This window comes from Scardinius erythrophthalmus (genome assembly GCF_964197995.2).
Source record: "Scardinius erythrophthalmus genome assembly, chromosome: 9".
Classification (NCBI taxonomy): domain Eukaryota; kingdom Metazoa; phylum Chordata; class Actinopteri; order Cypriniformes; family Leuciscidae; genus Scardinius; species Scardinius erythrophthalmus.
Window position 1 is genome coordinate 21,753,171 of NC_138229.1, and position 19,790 is coordinate 21,772,960.

Below are 19,790 nucleotides of genomic sequence, written 5' to 3' on the forward strand. Positions count from 1 at the left end.
AAATAGAATCTTAAATAATTAACTTATTAAATATCCAATGGATTTATTACACTTAAATGTTATTCCTCTATTTAAAAAACAAACAAACTTATAATTTTCATTTATCTAACTTAGTAAAAGTAAAAGTTGGGATTTCTTTTTCAAATTTAAAAATGTTTTCCTTTTAAGGCCAGAAATAAAATTGAGCACACAGCCATTTCACCAGTGTTTGATTACTGTGATGTAATTTATATGCATGCACTTATCTATTAAAAAAAAAAAAAGCCTTTCTACGATTTGTGATTAATACCGGCTCTTGTACTCACCATTGTATTTTATATAATTCTTTAGGATGGTCATCGCTATACGTGAAAAAGGAAAACACATTTACTTGTTTCATAATGAAGATGTTGTTAGGTAAATTACTACATATATTTGTATTTTTTTAATTATTTTGATCTAATACTTACAGTACTAGATCAGAAACAAAAATTAATGTAATTGCTCGGGTACGGTCGGAGTTTGGCAAATCAGCTTTTTCCTATTTTGCAACTAAAGAATGGATAGAGCTTCAAAAAATCCCTAATTTAAAAACTCTTCCTACAGTAAATGCTTTTAAATTGTTATTGGAAACTGTTTTGAAGGAGTTTTGTGATTTTTGTTGTATTTTATTTATTTATTTATTTATTTATACTTAACTTTGTTGCTGATAAAGAGTTGGTAATGAACAATTTATCAAATAAGAAGCATAGAAGCATTTTCAATAGTGGCCTCTGAATGTTCATTTCATTGCATCAATTATTAGTCATTATAATACTCCATCACTTGATTTATTTGGATACATTATCAAAGACTGTTGATTGGAAAGTAGTAAACAGTACAGCAATGTGGGGTAGGAATGTGAATAATCTGTCAAGTGACTTGGAAGCTCCAAGCTTAGATGAATTCCTGGTAATTGACTGAGGTGACGAACATGCAGTATTGTTGCAACTGATTTGTGGTGGCCTTGTGTTTGTGGCTCTTGCTCAATGTATTCTCCACATGCTGTTGTTTACCACTTGGCTGCCATCTATTTCAGGGCAGGTCAGAGCAGCCTGAAGGTTCTGGCCAAAGGCCCTGCTCACGTTTTTACAACCAAATAAGCAGAGAGCCTGAAAACAAAATGCAGGGGAGCAGTGAAACTGTTAGGGTCTTTATATTCCTGAGTTAGGAAGGTTCTGATCTTGAAAACCTTTTGGCAAAAATGCAAATAAAGCCATACTAAAATAAGAAGGTTCTATTGAGGCAGTTTTGTTTCTGCACTGTACAACTCTTTAAAAAAGTAATTTACAGAATTAAAGAGTATTAATTGCTGTAGTCAGAAATTGGCAGTGAAATGAATGCATGCTGGGTCAATTTTATTACAAATTACTGTTAATCAACAGCAAAATGATGCTGACATCACAGTACACAGCTCTTTACTGTGAATTCACATTATAAAGTTGTCTGTAACCATGCCACTGTAAGAAATTATATTGTTCAGTACTGTAATTGTTTTGAAGTCACCATAATGGTGATTAGTGTCCAATTTGCTTGGGATTTTGGACCTTGTATATTCATATTAAAAGGTCTGATCTAACCGAGCCAGAAGTGGGACAAATTAAAACATTTGTTAAAACAATGACAATCTAGAATATAAAATAGGCTAGGCTAATTGGCTTATTCTAAATTGGTCAAACTATACTATTATTAGCGTTATTTCAGCATAAAGATTTACCAATATCTTATTGCAAATTCATAATTGTTTGTAGATGGATATTTCACAATGGTAAAGCAGCTGCTCAGATTTATCTTTGAAAGGTGTGACATCATCTTGCAACACAAGATTTTTTTTTTTCTATCACCTAATGATGCAAAGACATCAATACTCGACATACAAAACACAACAATGGTGACACTCAACAAATAATAATAATAAAAAAAGATAAATTAGGAACATTACGAAATAAACAAACACAAACTGCTAAAAGTGAACCAAAAATAAGTTCAGGAGCAGAGATAAAACCAACAAAAATCAAGAAACTCCACAGCATAATCTATTCATGCTGCACTGCATGTTAGGTACTAAAATAGTGTGTATTGATGAACTGCAGCATGAGCACTACAAATTTTACTGTTGTCATGGAAAACATTATATATCTTAACTATGTCAGAATTCCTGTACTTTCATTGCATGTACTCGGCCATTATGTTCTGTAGCTATCCCAGACATATCACATCTACCACGTTAGTATCCTCCTTTGACCTATACATTTATGATGTTGTAAAGAAAAAAGTGAGGTACTAACAACAGCAAAACAATCTACTTGGATTTAGCTAAACAAATACAATTAAACAATGGAGAACAACTTGTTTGATACCTATCACTTACTGTTGTAATAATGTACATTGTTTCTCATGATTGTGATTCCTGTATAAATAAACACATCAGACTGTCTGCGTTTAGCATATATAGGCCTCTGAATCACAGAGTAATCAAACATAGCTCAATATGCATATATATAATGTCTCAATTCTACTCAGGTGGCTGCGTTTTTTCAAAGTTTTGTGTCTTTCAAATCAACAGGTGCAACTGGAAGTATCACAGCCTGTCTTGTAAAACTAATTTACCAGTGGCAATAAACAGGAAAGATACACAATTAAAAACAGGCATATGTTTATCATAACTGTAAGGTACACGAGAACTGCTATGAGCCGAGGCCTGCTGCACTTATAGTCCTCACCAGCAGATGGGGGAATGAGCTTATATGTACTGTATCTGTGTGCTAAAGTTAAAGGGTAGTTCAGTCATTTACTCACCCTCGTGTCATTGCGAACCTGTATGACTTTCCTTCATCTTCGAAAACTGAGAAATTCTTTAAATATGGTCTTACAAGTTTGGAAGAACGTGAGGGTGAGGTAATTGATGCCAATTAAACATTTGGGTTAACTAACCCTCTCAAAAAATGACATATTGATTCATATCCATAGGAACATTTCTAAAATTCATAATTTGAACAAATGCACAAAAATTTCACCGGAACATTCATACAGGTTGATACAGAGAACAAATAATGTGACCACAGTTCAACCAAGATATTCCTATATCAATCAAACCATGTGAATGTCAAGCATAATACCTGGATTGAACACAGAGGCTTTGAAATATGATGTGTCTCTCTCAACTCATACAGTCATAGTCATTAGTGCCACATTTAAAGCGGCTGTTAGACTTGTTAAAACTATTTTAAGCTATGTCATTTACCACCCAGGAGACACAAGGTCACGAACCCTAGGATTCCGAAATGTCTCATCCGCCCGCGCACCCGGTCCATTTATCATTTCACTGTATTTGCCAACTCCTATAAAACAGTTCAGGAACTTTACGCACCTCATTTCATGTGGATAAAAGATTAGAGAGTTCCAACATAAAATGCATTGTCACATCTCTAGACAGGGGATACAGTCTGGTTAGGGCAATTTAGCCTTTGACGAGTGAGTCTGTGGGGAGATGGAATCTCTGACGAGGATAAAGCTTTTATTGGCCAACACCTCCCAAATTCCATGGACTACACTGGATTACAGGTGGAAAATGCAGTCAGGAGTGAGTAACCGCAACAAATGCGGCTTATTGGAAAAACACCTTGTGATGCAAGCCGGCAAACATTTGTCTTTTTCCATTCATGACATGCTGTGTACAAGCTATGTTCATGTTGCGAACTCCCTCTACAACACTAGATGGCAGACTATGATTCTTGAATAAAAATCCATAAACACCAGAATGCTTTCACCTACAGGTATATTTGAAGTGAACTTAAAGCCTGTAGACCATACAGTAAACAACTCAGATTTATAGAAAAATAATGTGGTTACTGGAAGCCATGAACACACACACACACAAGCACAATTTCCAAAGCTGAGTCAGAGTAAATTAATATTTCACTCACTCTCTTCAGGTCTGGCTAGTCATTATCTGAGGATTAAAAGCATGGGAACATAAGTCCTTGTGTCTGTTGTGGCCACCTCATTGCAAGCACTCTCTGGTCAGATTATCTTGTAGTGCCAACTGAGACCTTACTTTCCATTCCCCTTTTGTCTTGTGCTCTTTTCTTCCCCTCTACTCACTCCCACCAGCAGCACCAGCTGGAAAAATACCCACCAACGTCAGAACTCAGTGACATGGATCCTGCTAAAACACTGTGACAAAACACTAATCACAGAGACAAACCGCTGCCAAAATCAAAGGCTTTCCTCCAATTCAAACATATTCCTTTTTTTGGATAGCCGTCGACGTTTCAGGTGCCTTAATTTGGAGATCTCTAGCACAAACTGTAGAAGATAATTTTTTTAATTGTTCTAAAGATACACAGACTAATTTCAAATAAATATAGCTTGTTGTTTACCACCGATTTTATGTATCGCAACAAACTCTGCAAGCATCTAAGTAGGTTAATGTGACCGTCGCTACGACAAGACAAGGTTCATTATGATGAGATGAGAATCCATTAAAACGCTGCTCCCTCTCAGCAAGCTGATAAAATCAGCCATTAACACTGTTCAATGACAACTGCATTTTTTTAATTCAGCATGCCTGTATTCATTGTCTCTTAATAAGTACTTGTGCTGAGCTTCGGGCATTAAAAGTGACATTGCTCTTGATTACTCAAATGCAAGGCACATGAGTAGTCTGGAAGGTTTCGAAACTGCATTATAAATGAGATTTTCACACAGTTCACAGGATAATGGGTAATCTCTTGGAAAACAACTTCCAGACAGCATGTTAAAGTGAAGAGCATTGCCTGACTACTGGACACCACCCATGACATTCTGCCAGAACAATAAAGGCATATATGTAACTGTATACAGTGTGTGTGTGTCCATGTCCGTTTTGTGTGTGTGTGTGTGTGTGTGTGTGTGTGTGTGTGTGTGTGTGTGTGTGTGTGTGTGTGTGTGTGTGTGTGTGTGTGTGTGTGTGTGTGTGTGTGTGTGTTATCAGAGAGAACTTTATTGCCAAGTATGTGCACACAAGGAATTTGTTTTGGTGACAGAAGAATCTTCCAGTACACAGAGACAACAACAGTACACAGATAGTAAAATAAAAAATAAAGAATAAAGATATATGAATAAGACACATATGTATATATAATATATAAATAAAGAACAAATAGACATTTGTATGTACAGGTGTGCTATATACAGCAGATCAGAACAGAATTCACAGGGAATGGAATAAAAGAGGTAGGTTATTGTCAAATAAATATATTGCACATATTTATCATTGCACATGGGGAGAACATTTAACTGTTCATAAGGCAGATTGCCTGGGGGAATCTGTGTGTGTGTATTTGATCAATTTAATGTGTCCATGCTGAATAAAAGTATTAATTTCTTTCAATAAAAAAATAATAACCCCAAACTTTCTTTTGCATATACATATTTTACAGTTTTGATCACATCCATGAGTTAATTAAGTGCAGGCTATAGTTTTGCTAAGCATTGATTTGATAATATTAATGCCTCACAAAGATTTTATAAAAATCAATATTCTGAATTGAAATAGTGTATTTGTCTGAAATATTTCTGAAGAATTTCACAACAATTCACCATCCAATTTCCAGGGGTATTTCAGGGTGCAGTTAGAACTATACATTACTCTGAGGGTATAGTTTGGGAGATTCACAGAAAAGCTGTTTAAGATGTCTGAAGATTCAGTTAAATTCTCTGACAAAAGCAATCTCATTTAAATGAACTCAATACATAATTCAACAAACACGAAAGGAACCACTAGTGTCTTGATATTTTAGTGATGTAAACACTCACAAACCCACACACTGTGTTCTTCCTGTAAAAGATCTTACAAAACTATTACTCTGACAAATAGCTGTAAAAATCACATAAAACTTGGTCATCTCACAAGAAATCTGGTTAACTCAAATCCATCCCATCAGACTCTTCACCTAACCATTAGAAAATAAATAATTTGAGAGTATGAATGAGCAACAGTTTCATAGTTGAAAAATAGGAAGCCACTGTTCAGTGCTGATGGTCATGATACAGGAAGATACACAGAGCTCCTGTTTTTCTTCTGTCAAATCCCCATGCCAGCTTAAGGACTTAAGCAGCCCCCAACACAAATGGAGGCTTAAGTACCATATTAGCTGCTCAGACATCCTAAACCCTGGGAAAAAGTTGACATCACTTGGGGGTCTCTATCAGTGCTAAGACTGATACAAACTGTTATTTTGAGGAGGCTGTTGTCTTGTTGCCATGTACTTGTATGTTGTTTCGTACCAGAGCTATAGCCTCTTCCGTTACTCTTTTTGTATTGGAAACTCTTCACAAATAGCAACAGGCAGTGATTCACAGGAGGATGTTGCACATAAAGGGGTTTCTTGGCTCAAACCTCAGCTGTGATTTCATTTCCTCTCAGTGCAGGGCAGCCATGCCGGTGATGTAATTCCCTGCTGACCCCTAAGCAAACAATCTGAGCAAATAAGAAGGTGGACACAAAAGGCGTACAGGCACCCTCACTCACTCCGTTTTTTTATTCTGTCCTTGAGGGAGTGAGCAAAAAAAACACTGTCACTTGTGATCAAAACTTGAGTGATTCTGACTGTGAAAGACCGAAATGTACTTTGAAAATGTATTTGACTGCCAGGTGTACAAACCTAGTTTACAAGTGTACAAAGTGAACTGTGTGAAAAATTCTAATCCTGTCATTATCATTAACATACGCAGCTGTGACTCACCAAAGTGTCACACTAACCTTGTTAGATGACAAACTTACAAACTAACAAAGTAGAACACTAAAATTACTAAAACTAAAATAAAATAAATGACAAAAGCACAACATTTCTAAAACTTCCCTAAAAAACTGAAAATATAAAAACAAAAGCTAATGTAAAATAGTAATAAATACTACAATAGGATATAAATAAATAAATAAATGCATCAGAACAATGTTTCACTGATGCCTGGATTACCCTTACTCACACACATTCTAAATGCTAAACTCCAGTAAAACACTCAGTAGTTTCTCTTCACTTCATATAACAGAGGTGTCATGTCGACTCGCTCTCAAATGCGGCCTGGCCAATGGTGACCCAGTGTGGTGTGTCTGTGGCTCTAAGCATGACTAGTTGGCCTGAGCCCCTGGAAGAGATCCTTCTGATTTATATTGACTGTAACACTCTTATTGCCAAGCAGGGTGTTCCCTGTCACCATGGAGATTAACAGCACTTCCTGACAGGTGCAGTGAAGGACATATTGCCTTGTCTGCACCATGCGGTCAAACCAACAGGGCAAGGTCTCCAGTCCAACATGGAGAGAGCTGTCTCTAGGCTTACAGAAGGAAGGTTTTACATGCAGGCCTCAAATCTGAGAGGTGAATGCACTAAAAAGTTGCACCACTTTTTCACATGGAATTTCAGTGCAAAACCCTGCACAAACCATATGCGATTAGGTTAAACTAGGCACTAATTGTGCTGTAGTAGCACTGCACCGTGAATATTTCAATTCATTCATTGTTATTGTCACACAACCATGCCTGATACTGATCATTATTTTGTCTTAATAAAACAAAAACGCTACAAACTAAAAATCAACTATTTCAAATGCAACAAGTGGGAAGCACAACATTATAATGTATAGTATGAAAAAAGTTTAACAGGAAGAAATTCACTTTAATTTTAAGAACAGTATAATATATATATATATATATATATATATATATATATATTACCTTAGAGATTCATCTAAAAGCAAAAAATAGATACAAAACAATATATAAATCATACTTTATTTTATAAATCACAGAATGTTTCCTGATTTGAATAATTCTTAACCCTTGTGCATCCTTAGGGACATTTTTGTCTTTTTCAGTTTTGTTTTTTTGATCACTTTGCCTGTGTTAATGCTAACTGCATAAAATTTGGCACAGGTGTGTATTTTTATTGGATTTTTACTATTTCACCGCCATTTCCTTTAAAAAATATTTTTTGCACTAGCTACACAAATATACTTCCTCTCAGCGCCTTTTGGACAAAAATGTCCCCATTGAAACCCATTAAAACTGCAATTTTTAATCCCAGGGCCATTTAACTATAAAATGATGCAATCTTTGTTAAGAGGCTTTCATTCTGTTGGCAAGGCTTCAAAATTTAAATTTTTACTATTTTTTACCTTTATTCCTGTTTTCTGCTTCGGCATATTAGAGCAATTTGGATAAATTATGCAACGACAATTGTGTGGGTGTATTGGTATGGATGTCAGAGTATGGTTGGTATGTGTGTGTGTGTGCATGTGTGTGTTTGTAATATTGAGAGAGAAAAACTCAACTGCTAATCTAAAATCCAATCACTGTGTGCACCAGTGGAGTTTTGCTGACATCCTATGGGGAAAATCTGTTACTGTGCCCAAACAAAATCTTACCAAAAGCTAATTTTTTGAGCAAAATATATATTTTATATAAAATAATGTTCATAAATAATTTTCATAAACTTAAACCTATATAACTTTTTTCTGGATTTACTTATTATTATTTTTATAATTCCGCAATAATCTGCCAAGGGTCTTCTTTAAAATGAGACTAAACTTAAGTCTGTGCTCCCAAGCTTCACATTTTTATGACAGTTTTTTGAGACACAGCCATTTTTTGTCCACTATGTACCTACCTGTAACTTTTTTTAATTGATGCACAAGGGTTAACGGCTTATGGTCACTAAACACAACATAAGTTTGTGCAAATAAATGCTAGTGGCCATGACAAATTTCATAAGCCATTGAAAACTCATTTTAATTATCTTCACAATCGCCTACATGAAGTTTTTAGTTCATAGGTTTCACAATGACGCACATGTGAAACCAAGAAAGACAGGGAAGCAGTAAATAAGCAATCTCAGGAGTGAAGTACTAGCCCCAGCATCCGGAGCAACAGATTACCCTGTCAGCTCTGAGACAGAGGCAAGGAGGCCCAAACCCGTTGAGCGTCCACTTTCAGCCTCACCTGTTGTTTGGTCTAGCAATGAGCCATGAGATGGAAAAAGACACACAAACAAAAAGACCACACTCAGGTCCTGTAGCAATGCACAACAGCAACTGTTAGATCTGGAGCTGGTTCCCTAGATGCTGAGATGCTGACAGATGACAGATGGGCCACATCTTGATCCATTCAGTGCTTTTGTGTTCGTGATGACACATGCATGAACGAAACGAGATGAAACGAGAAAAGCACTGCAGGTGCACCGTGTTAAAAACAAGACCCTAGATTCCCAATCGTAAACAGCAAATAGGTATGACACAACTGCTCAGAGGGAGAACGCATGGGTCTAATGTTTCCGCAGCCTTGTTGATCTCTGTGATTGGCAGCTTTGTGTTTAAATGGGGCAGTGGGCAGGGCTCCTGGCGTAGCGCGCTTATTTTTATTGCTCCCTCGGGTGTCAGAGAGGTGATCGGGTTAGCAGAAAGCTATTCCCAAACTTAGCTGTGACCCCCACGGCAACACTGGGTCCGTTTTCCTTCTGGCGACAGCCAGTCTCATAGCGGAATGAAATAGTAGGCGGGGAGAAAGCTGATTTAGTCTTCCTGACACCTTTGTCTGTGGATGACACGGAGGAGGAGAAGTGCCCTAGGCAAATCAACACCATTAACAGTGTCTGTGCCAAAACCCCTGCTGCCTGCTCTTGCTATGAACTACCAGCGCTCTCGAAAAAGGACTGTGTGTCCTCCACACCAACTGCATGGCTACAGCATCACAACTCAATCCCAAAATAACATGTGGACCAATGAGAGACAGTTACTGGGGGACGTGCATTTTATGAAAACAACTTTCTAACTAAACATCTCACACTCATATCTTTAAAATGAAGCTAATGTTCAAAGGATGACTTGCATACTTTAAACGTGAACTAATTCAACCTTGTTCGAGATAAAACCACTAGTATTTGGCGTCTTGGGGAAGCATAAATGTGCTAATTTATCTGACATGTCTACAAAACCTAAATAATCAGCCATCAGGGCATTTTTAGGTGTGTGTACGTGTGTGTTCGTGCTCAAGTATGCGGCTCATCCAACCTTAAGTGTTTTTAGTTATGCGCTGAGCAAGTACAGAAATAGGATTGGAGGAGGAGCCCCATTATTAAGGGGGTTCCACTCTTGACAGATGTCATGGCAACGTCATAAATAGCAGGCCCGAGATAGAACCTGAGCTGGTATTGGTTTACAAAGCCAGGAAAATAAACAAGAGAGGATTTAACAGTGACAGAAAAGATAAAAAGGGTGGGAGAGAGGTAGAACACAGGACACATAAAGAGCGAGGGTTAAATGTGCTTGGACGACTGACACAGGACATAAACAGCTTGACAGCACTTCAGAGAGCTGAGAGTTAGTAAAAATGGGTCATAAAACACTAAAACATATTTCTCGAGACTTGCACTAGATGATGACTTAGTTTTTTTTTTGGAGAATTGAGAGTTGTTGTGCCCATCTATGCAGCTTTCAGACCTTTTTACACATTTCATGTACATATAAACAAGTACGCCCAGTACGTGCCAGAGACTCACCCAAGAACCCTGAACTGGAGTATAACAAACTGTGCTTTCTTCTCCCCGACATGATGGATGTGCAGATAAAAAAGACTAAAGGTGACAGCCAGCTCCAAAAGACACATGATACTGTTAACTGCAACAAGCTTTTATGCAACCCGCTTTATTTCTCAGGGGTAAGATGTTAAGGCTATAAGATACTTTAAAAAAAAATCAACCTTGGAAATTACAATGGTTTTAAATGAAAATCATCAAGTAAACTACAATAAAAGACATAATCAACTGACTAAATTGCATCTATTTGAAATCAAACCAAAAGACCAGTTAGCAGTGACAAATACAGACTTTCAAAATACAAAAATGGATATGTGATTTTCAGGGCCGATGCCAATACCGATTATTACAGATCATTTAGACCGATAACCGATATTTTGAACCGATATATAGCCTATGTCTAGAGTAAAAATGTAAATTAATGTCAAAATTAAGAATAACAAGGTGTTTTGACAAATACTTTCTTTAGGCTAAATGCTTTTAAACATATCTTTAAATCTTAGAACTGTTAATAATAACAACATTAATAATAATAATAATAATAATAACAATAACTTAAAAAGTTATTTCATTTAGAGACACGCAGGATTCATTTCATTTAAATAGTCTTTTTGCGGTTTGAAATTCAATCTGATTTGTACTGACCTGCTTTTTAATTCATCAAAAAGTTGACAAATTCCGTGACTTTTTCCGCTTTATATAGTAAATTCTGTTTTTATGACTGGATTCTGCGATTCCGTCCATGTTTTCTGCATCACGGAAATCACAGGGCCCTATTATATTGAAGTGTTTTGAAACTTCAGTGTAGTGATTTATTGCAACTTCAGCAAAGTCTGCTGCTGCCTTAACTTTGAGAGACAACTGATGCGTGATCAGTGAAGTATTTTTGGTGTGAGAGTGCAAAACTTTCAGTGCCTTCAGCTTTCCGTGTTGATTGGCCGGACTCGTGACTCCCAACAAATAAGATGGGTGGGGACATTGGTCTAGTCTACAGAGTGGTGAGTTCCGACAGAGGTGGCAGAGCCAAATATAGCGCATTTCAAAATTAAATTATTTCATCGGCAAATCGGTTTTGAAAATGGCCGATAGCGATAACCATAAAAATGCATATATCGGCCAGGCCGATAATCGGCCAGCTGCCCCTTCACCAGTAGCGTAGCCAGGAATCACAATGTGGGTGGGCCCAGAGAAAATCAGGTGGGCACAGCCTAAAATGCATCTGTTATCAAAATAGGCCAACACAACTACACCTGCTTGAATACACCACAGTTTAATCAGAGCACAAGCATGTATGTCATCATAAGCAGTGTTAATAAAGAACATAACAATAAGAACAGCATTTCCACTGCGCGCGGCCAGGCCACACCACACACACACGCGCATCTGACAGATGCGAAACAACATCATCAAATCAGCAGGACAGTAGTGGACAGTGTGTAAAAACCAAAAACAATGCTTGGTCATAGTCTGGCTCAGCGGCCACATAAACCACGTTATATAAACAACATTGACTAGGCAACTACATAAACGTAGATTTGCTTACTTTTGATGACTAGCTTATAACAGGAGACGACGGGGCTGGGGGTCGCACACAGTTTTAAATTCGAACACATTATTCTCTGAGTGTAGTGTACACTACACACACCGGCGGCGTCTGTCCGCTGCACCCAGCAACGGCTCAGGACCTTGTTCAAAATCCTGCCGCGCCACAGAGCGCTATTTACATAGTTTTATATTAAATTTACATTTATTTGTCTCAAATCGTAGTTAATGAATCTGACTTCACCCTGGGCTGCAATATACGTTTAGTTTTATATTCATGCACAGAAATCAGCTGCTTGAATGAAAATTGCTAACATTATCGGATTTTCAGGTGAGAGTTGTCCTAGACGCGGCGCTGCGCGTCCAGTGTGCGACCCCCTTAAGAGTTGAACACTGCAATGATTTCGTTATTGTCCAACAATGCAGTCAATTCTCCTGAACATCTGCATTATCTTCCTCCTGTGGTGGCCGTGGTCTTTTTGACACAAACTTGTTGCTCTGTTTTCATTTTAGTTTAACATAACGTTACTTAGCTAAACTTCAGTGTCCCTCTGTGAAATGTGCTCGTCGTTGTGAAGGGGGAATGGGCTGTTCGCAATCATCTGAGTCTGACTCCGAAATGCGCTACGCGGGCATTTCGTCATCACCATGACAACCAAACAAGAATCAAGAAACATTAAGATTTATTTTTATAGGTCAAAATTGTTATAATCGCAACATAATTTCCTAGGCTACCTTGTGAGGCCACTGAGTGACTAGATGGGCCCCAGGCCCACCCGTAGCTACGCGAGTGCCCTTCACTGCTTATATTGTTTATATTGATGATAAATTTCACTTCCCCTAAAGAAAGCCTTTTCCCAGTTTGTGCACATGCCACAGTATTTTAGCTAATGGTAAAATGGATTTTCCACCTCCATTATATCTGTAAGCTATACAAAGTTCTGCTCGCTGGTTATATAATAAATACTCCTTGAAGAATCTGAAAGATATTTTTATATCTTCTGCAAGACAAAATAACTGAATTTACTAAAAGTATCCTGTACAACTATACATGTCATTGGTTCTTAATATTATAATATTATGTTTTGCCTCCTTGAGTATCAGACTGTTTGTAGTAATGCATATATCGGCCAGGCCGATAATCGGCCAGCTGCCCCTTCACTGCTTATATTGCTTATATTGATGATAAATTTCACTTCCCCTAAAGAAAGCCTTTTCCCAGTTTGTGCACATGCCACAGTATTTTAGAGAGGAAATTTGATTTATGAAAGCTATAATTTTGTGCTTTAGCTAATGGTAAAATGGATTTTCCACCTCCATTATATCTGTAAGCTATACAAAGTTCTGCTCGCTGGTTATATAATAAATACTCCTTGAAGAATCTGAAAGATATTTTTATATCTTCTACAAGACAAAATAACTGAATTTACTAAAAGTATCCTGTACAACTATACATGTCATTGGTTCTTAATATTATAATATTATGTTTTGCCTCCTTGAGTATCAGACTGTTTGTAGTAGTTTGTTATATTTATGTATGACTCTCTGGTTTGCCTTGAAGCTGCTTACTGAAAGTCCTATACTCTGCATTTGACTTCATCCCCAACGTAGCTCAATGATGAAATCCAGCTTTGCCACTAAGGACAATGGAAAGACTCATGCACACAATCATAAACGGCTGCAAACACCCATTGATGCTCAAACAGGCAACATCAATGGTACATAAAAATTTAAACATTACAATTTAAGTTATTACTGTTATTTCTTCTAATTTTTAACATTTTGCCACTTTTATTTTTTGTTAAATGGCACACTACACAGATTCGCCAAGAGCTACAGGTATGTCAACTTACGAAAACCTTACACAGACCTAGTTTAGCTCACTCACCCTGATGACTTCGGGCGTCTGTTGAATGAGAAGTGTTGAGCCTGTGTCCCTCACAGTAGAAACAGGTGTTTGTATGGCAGCAGGTGCACTTGAGGGTGTTGGTGTAGGTGTAGGTGCAGTCTCAGACGAAGGCACAGGAAGTGGGAGTGGAGCCACCTCTGCTTTAGTGCTGGCCAGCGTGTCCTGGAGAAGACGCATGACCTCTCGTTCCTTAGACTGAGTTCCTCTCCCAGCTCCACTCTCCACCAGCTCCTGAGCAAAGCTCTCAATGCTCTCAAGAATCCTGAGCAGCAGAGCTCCATCATCCTCTTCAGCGGCCTCAACCCCTGGCTCGGGTGGCTTGGCCACAGAGGGTCTAGACAAACACACCACGGGTAGATCTTTAGCCACTGAGTTACCAATTAAATGCTGGGGGGAACCTGTCTGCTGGGCACAGTTTTTAAGTTTAGGAGGCAGTGGAGGCTCCTTTTGCATGTTTTGGGAAAGACACTCCAGGTCCATCAAAAGTTTATCAATGTCATCAGCTCCCCCTTTATTAATGTGTGAGATTGACCTTGAAAATAGTCTGGAATCTGTGCTTTTTGGCAAGTACATCTGGTTGACAGTTGAGTCGTTTTTAGGCTTGAACACAGTTCCGTTTCTACTAAGCTCATGGAGTTTATCTGAAACACCACCACTAAGCTCAGAGTAGCCAGTGGTTCTTTTGGAGTAAGGTCTGGGCTCTGAAAGACTACAGCTGTGCTTCCCATCCCCTTTAACTGCCCTGTCAGGCATCCTTCCCACATTTGAATCCTCCTCCTCGATATACAGAGTCTCCATGGCATCCTTACAGAGACTTTCGCTACTGCTAGACAAAAGTGAGTTTGTGGAAGAGAATGTGTCTGGTCGGTTGGCTGAAACCGTGTGATGGCAGTTGAAAGGTGTTGAACTGCTACTGGAAGCTGAAGTTAAACTGCCATGTGGGAACCCATTAGTTGATGAAGGTGTACGTGCTGACAAACCAGGGAGGCTCTGAATGGCTTTCACGTTGCATGCAAGATCCCTAGAGCTATCTGGAGGTTCAGGCTGGGAGGGTTTAGTCCGAGGCTTTGTGGGCGGAGGAGACTGAACAACGTCCTCGTATCGCGGAGGTTGCTCATTGCCAAAGATAGGGGAGAAGGGAATTTGTTGCAGCCCGTGTATACTGTTAACTAGTTCGGCAAGCTCACTGTGCTCCTGCCTCACACTTTGCCCCTGTTCCAGCTCAAGAGGAAGCCTCTTCAAATAGTTGGAAAGACGAGCCATCACATTTTTATAAATGGCTTCAGGATTCCCAGAGTCATCGCTGCTTCCCCCCATTGACTTTCTTTTGATGCACTGTTTGATGATGTCTGTGCACTTCTTCAGATCTTCAGAGCACTTGAGGAGAATGTCCAGACAGGCTTTAATGTCTTCTCCTGATGCACTGCTGTCAGCCTTGGTCTTCTCAAGTATGCGGGTAATTAGGTTCTCCTCTGTGAGACTATTCAGGTAGAGCGTGGCTACATTGTTTAGGTTTTGCTCCAGGGATGCGCTGCGACTTAGCTTATGCTCTTCGAGTACAGATTTCTGAAACAGGCCAAATGGAGGACAGTTCTCATCATTGCCTGTGAACTGGCCGTAGATTATGTCTAGATCAGTGGATCTCCTGCTGAAGGAGTCTGGCCGAACCTTACGGCCCTTTCTGAAAGTCACATGACTGGCAGAGTACTTGATCTTCTCAAATGAAAATTCCTTGATTTTCCCGCTGGCCAGGTTAATGGCTTCCCCTGTAATATCCTTGAGGCTTGCTGAGCTTTGGATGGCAGATCCTTTCTTGACTCTGGGGACGACCTGATGGTAGTCGTCACAGAAGGCCCCAGACACGGTGTTGCTGTTCTCCAATGTTTTAGACTCAAGAATAGTAATGGGCTGGTCAGAACAGTTTCTGGATATGGGGGTATCAAGAACTTCAGCACAAGTGCTGCGGTGAGCCACTGTGCAGTTCAGTCCGTGTTTTAGTGCACCACAGGGTCCATTACAGTAGTGTACAGTGTGTTGGACACGACGGTCTATTACAACGCTGTTGTAACAGTTTATGCTACTGACGACTATGCGATAGGTAGCCGCCATGGTCTCTGTTTATTCATAAATCTTGCTAGCCAACTAAAAACAATAAATGCTATGAAGACACGTTTATATAAAAATGTCAAAGTACATCAATCCTAAAAAGCAAATAAAATGTGCTTTGCTTAGCCTTAACTGCTTCTTGAGCTGATTCCAAGGAAAAAAAGGATTTCCATACCAATCCTTCACCGGTGCCCCATAGTTAAAGGGAAGTTGCACTATAACATTTAGCAGCAAAACTATCCATTCCTTAGCATGGGCCCCAATGGCCTAATGATAGGCCTGTGTGCAGTGCTCCAGATCATCCCCCCTGTGAACAGCCGAAGCCTGTGGGCATGAAGAAGTCCTCTGACTTCCTCTCCAAAGCCACAGCATACAGCCCACCTGGTGACAGCCTTCCGCTGATGTGATCAGCAGATGTTCAACCCTCTCTCTCTTTCTTTAGCTTGCTTTACCGGCCTGAATCAGATGTTTAAGAGTCCAATGTGAAAGCCACCTGTGAGTAAAAAGACAAAAGTGGGTTAGGGGGAGAGAGAAGGCACTTATTTAGATCAATCGAAATACATAAAGTCTATGAGACCCTAGATTATGCTAGCGCATGTTTGGGCTGACTGCATAAGCTATAAACAACACTGAACTAACGGCCTCTATGCAAGTAGTCTACAACCACATACATGTTGCTCTTCTTCAGAGAACACAAGGGGAATGCTAGAAGGTTGTTTCTGCTTCAGGGTGAAGTATATTATATTTCAGTATATTAATATATAAAATTATATTTACATATATGGATTTGGCAGATACTTTTATCCAAAGCGACTTACATTCCATTCAAGCTATACATTTTTTCAATTCATGATGCATCGAATCAATGAACTTGGCACTGCTAAAGCCATGCTCTACTTATTGATTTGGAAACAGAGTATTTTGTATTAAGACAAAACAGTGACAACAACAACAAACAGTTAATTGGAAGAATTGTTCTATCACTGAAGAGGTCACAAAAGAAAAAGAATGATGTACAGTTTTGACAGCAAAATTGAGGCAGTATCTTTAATGGTGGTTAAAAGCGATCACTGATCAGATTTAATTGTTCTTGGTTAATCTGTTTAACATATCTCTTATTCATTTATGAGCATGTTACCCTTTTAACTTCTCTTTGGTACAGCTAAACCACATGAAATTTTTAAAACTACAAAATGCATAAACGAGTCTTTAAGCCAGCAGTAAACCAGAAACTATCAAACAAATACGAACCGAAAATAAAATGAAGTGATGTAATGCCTAATGCTGGTATGTGGTTATAAAAAATACCTAAGCTTCAGGCATTTTAGGTCTCCTGTGTAATCAAATTTAGTTCTTAAGCCATCTTCAAAGGGGCCACATCACTGGAAGCTGTTAAAGAGCTTGTGATGAAAGTGCACAGACACTCTATTAGCATTCTTTGACAACACACCACGCTCTGCCTCTCTTCCCTATAAAGTGTGTTTACTCAAGAGAGAGTTGTTCAAATACACAGATTCCATAACTGAACTGTAGTACTTATAGCTTAGGTTTAATACTGAATCATTCCCTAGTAAAGGAACTAACTTTCCCTTATTGCTCTGATGACAGATTTTTGAAAGTCTATTATTGGAGACCAACACTAACCAACAACAATCTTTCTGCCTGAGCTACTAAAATCTTGTAAACTTTACTGTACTAAAGCACTTTTTTTTTACACAAATTTCTCAAAAGTTTTCTCCTTCAGTCCATAGAAAAATGACATCATATGGATTTGGAGCTACATGAATAAATAATAATTTAATGTCTCTATTGATTACTCTCCCTCTCTTTAATGATAATTATGTCAACAGATGAACAGTTATTATGAGGCTGGACTGGAGAAATATTATTTTTTTTATACTTGAGCTCATTATTAGCATGTCTCAACCAAATCTGTCCTCCACGACCAAAGCAATATGCTCCTTTACTCTCCAATTCATTTTATTATTCTTTTGAATTTATTTCTCACTCCTTCTGGCCCTTTTGTTTTTCTTCCATTTTTTCTTTCTCTCACAGTATATGCCTCATTAAAGCCTTGTCTTCTCTGTGTCTCAGCAGAGTAACAACAGAGAACGAGTCTCCAGGATGTCCACCACAACCTCACCTCATATAAACTCTGACTATGGCCACGCATGACATTTAAAGCAGTATAATCTGTGTCCACAATATAGCCTCATAAATGCATTACACTTCTGTATTTCCTCACGATATCGGAACAATGGTCTCTGGTTAATGCTTTTCAGCATGGATTCATTACAGATGGGCACTAGAGAGGTGGCACCTGGAAAAACATTCAGAGAGTGAGATTTACAGGGACAACCCACACTGTTTACAATGGGCTGGTTCTTCTTGCCCAGCCAGTTACTCAAAAAGCTGTTGTTGGGTGTGAGAAGAGAACATTACAATGGCAGTCACTGCCTTTTACAAAAATACAAAGAAGTACAGTGTATGAAATGCATAAACAACAGTCAGCCAGCTTCAGGATGCCAGGATTTACTTCTGGAAGTCATGAAACGTACCTGCACAGTTTTCCCTTTTTAGTAATATATACAATGGTGGTCAAAATTGATGGCACCCCTGATAAATATGATAAAAAATGGCTGTAAAAAATAAATCTGTATTGTTTATCCTTTTGATCTTTCATTCAAAAAATTCACAAAAATCTATCCTTTCATTGAAGTAAAAGAATTGAAAGTGGGGGTAAATCACATTATAAAATAAATGTTTTTCTCCAAAACACGCTGGCCATAATTGTTGGCACCCTGTTATTAAATACTTTTTGCAACCTCCTTTTGCCAAGATAACAGATCTGAGTTTTCTCCTATAATGCCTGATGAGTTTGGAGAACACCTGACAAGAGATCAGAGACCATTCCTCCATACAGAATCTCTCCAGATCCTTCAGATTCACAAGTTCATGTTGGTGCTTCTTCTCTTCAGTTCACTCCACTCATCAGGTCAGGGAACTGTGACGGTCATGGCAGAAGCTTCATTTTGTGCTCAGTTACCCATTTTTGTGTTGATTTTGATGTTTGTTTTGGACCGTTGTCCTGATGGAAGATCCAACCACGGCCCATTATAAGATTTCTAGCAGAGGCTGTCAGGTTTTGATTTTTTATCTGTTTGTATTTGCTAGAATCCATAATACCATGTGTCTGAACAAGATGTCCAGGACCTCCAGCAAATAAATAGGCCCACAACATATAAGATCCAGCAGTATATTTAACCGTAGGCATGGGGTACTCTTCATCCCTGGTTTGCACCAAACACATCTGCTGGGTTTGCTGCCAAAAAAAACTTTTTTTAGTTTCATCTGACCACAGAATCCGGTCCCTTTTGAAGATCCAGTCGTGTCTGACAACTGAATATGCTGGAGTTTGTTTTTGGAGGAGTGAGGAGGATTTTTCTTGAAACCCTCCCAAACCACATGTGGGGATGTAGGGGTTGTTTGATAATTTTTTTTAGGCTTTCTGACCCCCAAGACTCAACTAATCTCTGCAATTCTCCATCTGTGATTACTGAAGAGTCTTTGGCCACTCAAACTTTCATCCTCACCATCCATTAAGACAATATAGACACACGTCCTCTTCCTGCAGATTCGTA

At 38.7% G+C, this 19,790-nt stretch overlaps 1 protein-coding gene across 1 annotated transcript in view; it reads right to left on the minus strand.

The window, feature by feature from the left end:
• ppp2r3a (protein phosphatase 2, regulatory subunit B'', alpha) overlaps positions 1–16,612 on the minus strand; it is a 34,819-nt gene extending 18,207 nt beyond the window's left edge. The window contains exon 1 of the mRNA XM_081374412.1: positions 14,023–16,612. Coding sequence (XP_081230538.1) covers positions 14,023–16,152 — 2,130 coding nt within the window. The 5' untranslated portion in view covers positions 16,153–16,612. The remainder of the gene's footprint in view (positions 1–14,022) is intronic.
• Between the last annotated feature and the right edge of the window lie 3,178 nt (positions 16,613–19,790).